The following is a 10,345-nucleotide window of genomic DNA, read 5'->3' as shown; positions in this document are numbered from 1 at the left end:
ATTTACTATATATATATTAAAAAAGAGAAATTACCATTAAAACCACCTTATCTCAAAAACCCATCTACTTTTTTTTTTAAAAAAAATATATATATATAAAGTAATATAAAAAATAAAATAAAATAGTTTTTTTTTCTGAATTTAACTTATTTATTTATTAGATTTAAATTAATACTATAGACAGAGAATGAGCTCCGAACAATATGTAAAAGCCGAGTCAACTGGCAATTACCCGTTTGGCTTTTCCCCTACGAAGCCTGAAAAGGCAAGCGAAGAAAGAAATCACTCTATTTACACAATATATGGATTGAAGGCTTCTCTCACTCACTCCCTCCCTCCCTCCCGTCTCTCTCTCTCTCTCTCTCTCTCCCAAAGCAACCTCTTGTCTTCTGGCCTGTCACTTTCTCTCCCCTAACCTATCCCCTTTCCTGTCTATATAAACACTCGGACCCTTTCCAAGAAAGTTACACCCAACCCAACTTTTCCATTAAGCTTTTTTCTTGCTTCTTGCTCTCTCGTGTAAGTCTTTTTCTTCTCTTATTTTGGGGAAATAAGTATGACAAAGGCAACCGAAGGAGAAAGTGTCACTCTTGATCTACTCAAGGTAAAAATGGCCGAGTTTGCTAAGGAAAGGAACTGGGACCAGTTTCATAGCCCCAGGAACCTGCTGTTGGCTTTGGTATGTTCTTGTTTCTGTCTTTATTTCTCTTCTTGCTGTGTTACAACTATTTTTTTTATGGTTTCTTGGTTTTTTTCTGGGGTCTGCGGTCTGCCTATGTAGTACTTATGACTTATATGAACCTTTTGGTTTTGCATGACCCAAAAAAGAGGCATGATCATGCATATGGAATGAATTTGTATGTGTTTCTCTGTAGTTTTCTTTCATTTTTCTGTCTATACCTTTTTGTTTTTGACCAGATGAATTCATATTTTTAACGAGTTGGGTTCTAATTATTTGTTTTATTTGATTCATTAGGAATTAACTCAAGATGGGATTCAATTTAAATATATTTTTTCCATAATCACTTGCTTAAATCTCAAGTTAGGTGTGTGAGACAGGTGCTGTACTATTTCATGTTTATCTCTAGTCAAACATGACCAACTATGCAAAAAGATTGCCCTTTTTGTTGTCATCGATCCATGTCAAATGAAATATTTGGAACACACCTTTTCCCCTTGCCTTTTCCTCTATAAAGTAAAAATGACAAACGAGAGAGTAACTTTTGTCTATGATCATAGTGTTTTAAAGGCTTATTTCTGTGTGATCCTTACACGGTGGTGATTCTTAGGTGGGTGAAGTTGGAGAGTTATCGGAGATATTTCAGTGGAGAGGAGAGGTCCCAAAAGGACTTCCTGATTGGAAAGAAGAGGATAAAGTACATCTTGGTGAAGAGCTCTCAGATGTCTTGCTATACCTCGTCAGGCTCTCTGATATCTGTGGTGTTGACCTAGGCAAAGCTGCTCTGAGGAAAGTGGGACTCAATGCCATCAAGTACCCCGTTGGCAGCAAGGGCTCCTCCAAGGAAACATAACAACAGCAATAATGATGGCAAACATCCCTTGAAAGTTGGGACTTACCTACCACCTACTGTTTTAACTTTTTGGTCTGTCTGTTTATGCTATATATGGAATGTTATGGCTAAGTGTCTTAGCTAGGCGCTATAAGGTTCATTGGGACTAGAACGACTAGTAGGGGGCAGGGATGGGGGGATTTCTTGCTCTGTTTGCTCGGGGACTCGAATGGACGAGTGCTTTTTTTGGCGCTTATGGATTCTTACAGATTATGTTTACTGTTTTAGAAGATGAATCAAATCTTTCTGACAGATACGGTGGCGATTCTGTAACATTTTTTCCTGTCTGCAGTTTTGGCTTTCAGCCCTTCTCGCAACCCTTTCTTTCCTTCTATGGCTTCCTGGACGTGGAAGGAAAGGAATGTAACTTGCGTAACGCAAAAGGAAAAGGGGGAAATGGACTTTAATTATGATGCTAGGATTAAATCTTTGTTCGATTCCAAAACAAACCTAGTCCAAGAGCTAGACTAGGTCTTATAACAATAATGGCTAATTTAACCAAAATTCTTTCACTAAAAAACACTTCGTATTGAAGGACTAGATCATATTAATTTATCCCATAAATCTTATGGTTAAAGTCTTTTTTTGGTAAGTGAAGAGAAGCTTTTTTCCCCATAAGAATTAGCTTTATTTTCTTCTTGAATATATAAGAAACTTGAATCTGAACCTGGTGCTCTTTTGGATCAAGAGCATGCAGGAGAATGAAGTCTTTTGCTTAAGCATCTAAAACTCTCTTATCAGTAAAAGACAGGGAAAAAGGAAGCTCTGGCCAATAAATTTCCAATGTATGGCAAGCAGTCACCGGATTGAAGTGTTGTTAGTCTGTGAATGATCTGCTGCATCAATTAAGACGTCGCCGGCCATCCCCAGAAAGAATCTCAACGTGTCTTCGCCATGATTAGCCATTCAATAACTATGCAGAAACTGCATGTGAACCAGCTGGATTGCCGAAGAGGTAGAGATTTGTCACGATTATCCCTGTGCCACCCCTTTGGTTTCCGTTTAGATTTGCAGATTCCACTAATTAAGAATCATTGGTGTTATTAAACATAATTCCTCGAAGTTCAATTCGTGACTTGATGATCCGAGATCTTTGATTAGAGTTTTATAATAAAATGAATTAAAATTAATTAATCCAGGCAAACTTGATCCACTTGATTAAAATTGAAGTGAAATCTTACTAAATTTTTAAATTTTTTTAAAAAAATAATATTATTTTAACTTTAAAAAAATTAAAACAGCGAATTCACTTGAGGAAACCTAAATTCATCTGTCCAACTCTTAATCTAAATCTTGAATCAGTTTATATGCAAGTTGAATTTCATTAAATTGACTAATATTAATTTATAATGGCCGAGATGGAGAATCCATACGTACCTAAACAAATTTCATTATTATAAAGAAAAACATGATTTTATTTATAACAATAATAGAAAGAAATAAAGCTCCTGATAGATTTCTTCCCCTTATACATATAGGTAAGTAATTGATTTGACTAGAATGTATATGAGAATTTGGTAGCAATTATGGTTTAAAATGTTTTTCATTTAAAAATGTATTAAAATAATAATATTATTGTTTTTAAAAATACTTTAAAATAAAATAATTAAAACTTCTAGAAAAAACAAATTCAACCGCATTTCCAAACAATGCTAAAAACTTGTAATTGTTGAGTTGCCATCCCCAGATCAGTAGAACAAATTAAAGAAATCTGAATTCCTTAACTTCTACAGAGCACGAAGAAGAAGACGTGCATCCAGGGCATCATCATGGCAATCTATTCAGTCATAGATTGCCATAATAAGCAACAATGGGCCATGGGAAGTTGGCAGCAGCACCACCAAAAACTTAGAGCTACAGACTTCAAAAAGAACTTGAGTACCAATTCTTCGTGCTTCTTGATCTCCTCGTGACGCAGTTTTTTTAGTGCAGTTAATATTAAAAGTAAGCCCACTGAGGTTTCTCTCTCTCTCTCTCATCCCATCTTTGATAATTCTTTCCATGGTATTTGATATTGAAGATGAGAGGGGCGTGGTGGCTGTGATGAGTGGGGGGGCAACGGTGGTCTGATGTTTGAGGTTCAGGTGAAGATAGAACAGTGGCGTTCTTAGCCTTAAATTGCCCTAAAATTGTTTTCAAAGTCTTGATTCTCAGTGTGTTATCAGCATGGGGAGGAGAGGGGATTAGATCCTCTTGAACACTTCATACTTAATTAAGAGATTAACAAGTTGCCTGTGGTTTTCTTGCATCGCATCGTGCAATTACAGGGAACTCTGAGGGAACTTCCTATGTATTGCAATTCGCAAGATGCAAAATGTCTTAATTCATAAACATTAATCCATTTTAAGAGATTAATTTGATGGTTAATAAAACATATCGTTTTTTTTTTTTTTTTTTTTAATTTCATCTATTTGCATGTAGAATTCACTCCTAAAATGACAAATGATGCCCTAATAGTTCAGGAGAGTGTTTGGAAACATGATTGTATCTGTGTTTCTTAAAAATTTAAATTTTTTTATTAAAAATTAATGTTTTGTATATATTTTAGATCATTTTAATGTGTTGATCTTAAAATTAATTTTTAAAAAATAAATAAAAAATATTATTCTAATGCATTTCAATATGAAAAACACTTTAAAAAACAACCGCAATCATACTTCTAAATAGATAATAAAACACACATAATCTTTGAAGAGGATTAAAACTTTTATATTATATGTTTTTTTTTATGATAATTAATTCAAAGTTTCACTTCATAATTAAATATAGTTTTAGTCTTACAATTATGTGAAATCTTAATCCATAACCATCTCAACGATTATAGAAACCAAAACCTTATGAAATGTCTAGAATTCAAATCTTTTGGGTTTGTTTAGATACTATTAATTATAAAATATCACTTTTGTTTTTTTTAAAGAATATAACATTAAAAATTTATTCAATCAAGTTTTTATTTAATTTTTCTAGAAATAGATTTTAATTTCCATATTAATTACACTTCAGTCCTTATTTTCTAAAATTTATTTATAATTAATTTATGCTTGATTAGTCCTTCTAATTTTATTTTGTTTTATCAATGATTTTTAATGTGTATAATCAATTATATTTTTAATATGTTAGTTCAAATATAAATTATAATATTAAATAAGTTCAACAATTTAATTTATTATTAATTCAATAAATTAATTTATTTATATTTAAAATGCAAGTAAAACGCCTAGTTAGAATTAGAACTTAGCATTTTCTATATAAAATAACTTGATACTATCAAGTTTAAATATCATTTATACAATTACAACGTAAATCTTTTCATAAATATGAATCATTTTTTTTTTATAAAATCATACTGGTCAGTTTATTATACTTATTATTTAATAAATATCTATAATTTTTACCCAAAATTTCTTCTTATAAAATTAAAAATCAAACATAATATCCTTTGTGATGCAAAATGATCATATCATACCATTTTTCTTCCAACAGTATGGAGGATAAAACATCCCTTTCTACTGCATCATACAATTTATGTACTTGTGGCCTGCAAGTTGCCCTCATAGATAAGAAATTGATAAAACATGCTAACAAATATTGTACGCAAAGAAACGACGTGTGTTTGTGTATGTGTGATCAGAATTGAAGTCAATTGCAGCTATCACAGGTAATTAACAGATTATTAATTAAATACAAGATGGCTAATTGTCCCTTTCCAACTATCACTATACTTGACGCTGAAAGTTTTATGCCGCCAGCATGTTCATATATATATATATATATATATATATATATATTATTCAAGCTACTATATATTAATTCCTATAGTTAATAACAACTTAGTTCCTGTGATTTAATGAAATGAATTAATTAGGCATCATAGTCTTAAAAACCTATATATTTTTTATTCCGATACTGTATTAATGTCTATTTACTACTTAGTCCTTTCATCAATTTTGCATTCTTTTCCTTTTCTTTTTTTTTTTGAAATATATAAAAGAGAAATTAGTAAGATGGAAATTTTTGATGGGAAAGAAAACATTTTAGAAAGAGAAAAATTCTAAATTGAGGATGATCAACATAGGATATTTCTATTTGTATTTATTAACTTTTTATAATGATAAATCTTTTCTTGATCACTTAAATACTTTTATATTATTATATATTTTATATCATACCCAAATATCTACTCATATTGACTAAAAAAAATATTTTTGTTGCAATAAAAACTTTTATAATTATAATTAATCACTTTATAATTTTTTTCATAAAATATTTTTGTTTAAAAAAAAAATAATAAAACCACGAAAAACATTACTTTGAGATACTAAATTAAAAAAGGAAGTTCACATTTCCTTCATTACAAATTTTCCAGACATGTTACTTTTATATTATTATATATTTTATATTACATGTGCATTTTGTCCTTCTTATGTAGACTTTTGTGTTTGTGATGGCTTAGAAAACTTGAAACCTCATAAAGAATTAATCTGTCATGTCAATCCCAGTTCTCCTCACTCCCTTCGTCCTCTCCCTAGTTGGGAGGCTGAAGCATCTGCATCTGCATCTTCATCTTCATCAATGGATTTAGGGTTTCAGCTAACTTGGAGTCCTTTTGAATTCATTTACTAACCCTAACCATGTCATATACAAGCGAGCCTTGGGTCCTAATTCCAATCCAAAACTAAGAGAAGAGCCCATTGTAAACTGGACTTGTCCACTGTTAATCAGATCCATGATTAAAATCACAAGCTTTTTTTTTTTTTTTTTTTTTGGATGAAGTATCATCTTAATTTATCTCTATTAATAAGTAATCTTATACCTACCTAAGATTATTTGTCTGTTTAAATATTATGCTAAATCATGAATAATACAAAATAGGTTTTATAAATTATTCCGAATCAATATAGAAATTTATTGATGTTTTATTTTCACTATCAAAACTTTAAAAGATGTTTTAAACCAAGCAAATAAAAAGCAAAATATTAAAATCTTCAACTTCATAAATTATTAAATTCTTTCTTATTTACTTTTATAAGAGATCTTTGATTATTGTCTTGGTAATTGTTAACACTTTAAAAGATGTTATATTTTTTGTATCCCTATCCTATATTAATCGGGTTAATATTTTCCCCGCCGGGTTTGCTGCAGGTTTAAGGATTCCCTTTTAATAAAAAAAAAAAAGTACTTATAATTAATATTTAATAGTTAATATCCAATGAATATATATATATATATATATATATATATATATATATATATATATATATATATATATATATAAACTTAACATGAAACACAACGAGAGGATCTCGATATATGAGAGCAAACTGTATAAGGAAAACCATTGATGGCAGCAAAGAAAAGTTGTTTAACTAAGGGATTGGTAGAGAAAAACTATTTTTGTGAGTAAAGGGAGAAAAATAAGAACCATGATATAATGGAATAACACGAAACTACAACACTATTTATCTCGTGTGTTTGGTATTTGTATTTTTTAAAAAAATTTTTTAATTAAAATATATATATATATAACTTTATTACAACAAAATTACCCCTAACATAAAAAATATTAATTTAATATCTTTTTAAACAAAAAATAATTCAAAAAACATTTTAAAAAATAAATTATAATGTAACAAGTTATAAGGCAAAAATAAATAGTCAACCTTGATAATTGATATCTTCATGAAATTAGATTTTTTTTTTATTTGGTTAAGTCTCACCATAGTCCCTTACAACTTTAGTCCCAGGCTCTTATGTCAAATCTAAAGCATTTTCTAAATTTGTATTTAACACAAACAAATTATAATTTAACTTATAATTTTCAAATAAAAATTATAAGAAACCCTTATATTTTCTTAGAACACAATAAATTGTTTTTAATTCCTTTCAAATAACTATTATATAAAGCGTGTTTGAGAGTGTAGTTGCGGTTACTTTTCAAAATATTTTTTACTCAGAAATACATCAAAATAATAAATTTTTTTATTTTTTAAAAATTATTTTTGATATCAGCACAATAAAATAATTAATATGAAAATACCAGAAAAATATTAATTTGAAATAAAAAAATAATAAAAATTTTTCAAATTTTTTCAAAAACGTTTTTAAAAAAGCAAAAAAAAAAACAAGGTGTTATAAGACTTCATTCTAAAACAAATAAAAATAAAGACACTAGATTGCAAAATACACTAAAGTTAAGACATTGAATAAACAATTTTGTCCCTTTTCCTACACTAATCTTGGGCCGCTAATTCAACATGGGTGAGCTGTAAATTCCGCTAATCACGCAGCGTACGAGAAAAGTGAGATTTCATTGATTAAAAAAAAATGTAATTTTATTTTTTAAATAGATAAGTTGAACTTTGAGTGAAAGACAGAGAATGTTTTCTCATTCAAATACAAAATAATTTTGGCAATTGGGTGTCTATGGTTTGGTTCATTGGATAACAAGAATCCCTTTGTCCATTATCAAGCCAATTTTTATATATTATTTTTTATTTTTAAGAGAGAGGGATACGTGATAAATTTTTACTATTTATAATTTTTTAAAAACATATAAAATTAACTTTTGAAAAAATAAAAAATACAAAAATCATAAAAAAAATCCGTTTTTTTTTATTATTTACCCCTTGATTTTTTTAAAAAAAATTATGAATGTTTTATCTAATTGCAGAGAAAAAATAATTTGTTTTGTTTTAATAAGTAAAAATAGTATTTTTAAAAAAAATTACTTTATTTTGTTATCATAAACTAATTAGCTAGCATTAAAATGACAATTCGGGTCATGAAAAAAAAAAAGGACTAATAATATGAAAGATAAAGTAATTATAGTATTGATGAAACAATCTTGATGTTTATAAACATGTGATGTCTCGTAGGCATGATCTCTTAATTTACTTTTCTGTGAAAGTTTTGATATTTATGTGCTTGAGTTTTTCTATTTTTTATGTAAAATTTATTTCTTGTTTAAGTTTTTCTTTGAGTTTATAAATCGAAATAAGAAAAAAAAAACCCAAAATAAATAAATTAAAAAATTCTATATGCGAATAAATAAAAAATAGAAAAAATATTTTTAAAAAATTTATTATCAATTTTATTTATTTTTAAACTGGAACCAATAAAATTCTGATAAATGTCTTGATGAAGAGATTTCTATTATCTAAAACACTAAATCATAGACAACTAATTATCCAAATTAGTATAAGAGAAATGTCTTTGCAAAAAAATTATGAATCTCTTGCACTAACCTTATTTAAAAAAACTATTTAGTATTATGATAGGGTTTTTTTTAACCCAACTACAAAGAAAAAATCCGTTTGATTAATCAAATAACTTCTGTTTTTTACAATGAACCCTAAATATAATTACATTTTAAACTCGAAATTTTATAAAAGTTAAAATAACATATTTTTTATTTATAAATATATTTTTTTATCTATTTTACATGCAAAATTTTATTTTATAATAATTTTAACCAAACACCTACTTTTTCAAAACTATAATTAAAATTACTTTTAAAACAATTATAACTATAAAAATTCCAATAATATCAAACACACAATGTTAGCATTATGCCAATATTGTTAGAGAATAATATAAATCATATCCTGAAATTTTGCATAATAGTTTAAATTTTTGAGTTAAGATGGTTCTTTAATATGGTATTAGAACTTTGATGACCAAGCGATTACGAGTTCGAATCTCATCATCCTCATTTGTTTGATAAAAATTAAGCACAAAGTAATGTAGATATATACAAGTTTTAAGCTCAAAAAATTTTTACTTAAAAAAAATATGTTAAAAAATAATATAAAATCATTTTTATAATCTCATTTGATAGTTTAATCTTTTAAATTAAAATAGTTATTTAACAAACACATGGTTTTGATTTAGCGAATGCCCTCTCTCCATTCTAGTGTAATCATATGGCTTGGAACAATTGGATTCTTTAGTGCACAGCACACCTCACCTACCACTTCTTTTTAACTCGTCTTTAAGTTTAGAAAAAGCCCATCTCTACTAATGATTACGAGCACGAGCTTAAAGCAAGTAAATATATAATGATTGCTATATTAAACTCGGTTTTAGCATCAGGCCTGAAACATAATGATTGTTATAATTGCTGCTATCATGCCCATCATGATTAACACTAGATCCACCTTTAACGTACCCAATATATATAAGAATTAAAGAAGGAAAGAAAGAAAATAACCACAACACTTGAAGAACACATCGCCACCAGCTCACAGCATGCTCAAGAGAGGTGCTATCTCTGTATCCATGTTTTCAAACTCCACCGTGTTAGTGGGGTGGTGCAGGGGACGTAGGAGGCTAAGGAGGCGGAGAGTTGGCACTATAAGGCTAGGGAATAAGAGGCGAGGGTTCTGCCTCGTGTCACGGCCGGTGATCCAGTGGGGTGTCATGGTGGCTCCCCTTCGAATGCTGAAGAACATCATCATGGATATGGCACCTAATGGCCGGTTCATTGAAGCTTATTACTTGTCTTTACCCTTTTTACGTCCACAAATATTTCCTCTATGTTGACTCTCTTGGTGTTTAATTTCCTTTTTCTTATTTAATTTTTTTTTCCCCTTTCTCTTTTCAAATTGTGTATTTAACATCGTTCAGCAAATTAATCCACAACAATAAAAGCATTATTTGTTGTGTTTTTATTGGCAAAATACTGGTGCAATCATAGCGTATCGTATTGACAAAGACATTATTTGTTATATATATATATATATATATACTGGTATATATATAAAATGGTGAAATGC

At 28.8% G+C, this 10,345-nt stretch overlaps 2 protein-coding genes across 2 annotated transcripts; both read left to right on the top strand.

The window, feature by feature from the left end:
• Positions 1-337: 337 nt before the first annotated feature.
• Positions 338-1,823, top strand: LOC118049961 (uncharacterized). Its single transcript, XM_035060152.2, has 2 exons — positions 338-679; positions 1,290-1,823. The coding sequence occupies exons 1-2, from the start codon at positions 557-559 to the stop codon at positions 1,530-1,532; spliced, it is 366 nt and encodes a 121-aa protein (XP_034916043.1). The 5' UTR covers positions 338-556; the 3' UTR covers positions 1,533-1,823.
• A 7,954-nt stretch (positions 1,824-9,777) lies between these two features.
• LOC118049962 (uncharacterized) lies at positions 9,778-10,232 on the top strand. The gene has a single exon (XM_035060153.2). The coding sequence runs from the start codon at positions 9,819-9,821 to the stop codon at positions 10,110-10,112; it is 294 nt and encodes a 97-aa protein (XP_034916044.1). The 5' UTR covers positions 9,778-9,818; the 3' UTR covers positions 10,113-10,232.
• Positions 10,233-10,345: the final 113 nt, after the last annotated feature.

Source organism: Populus alba, chromosome 2 (assembly GCF_005239225.2).
Source record: "Populus alba chromosome 2, ASM523922v2, whole genome shotgun sequence".
NCBI lineage: Eukaryota > Viridiplantae > Streptophyta > Magnoliopsida > Malpighiales > Salicaceae > Populus > Populus alba.
Note: the sequence above shows the minus strand (reverse complement) of the source record. Positions and strands in the feature narration are given on the sequence as shown.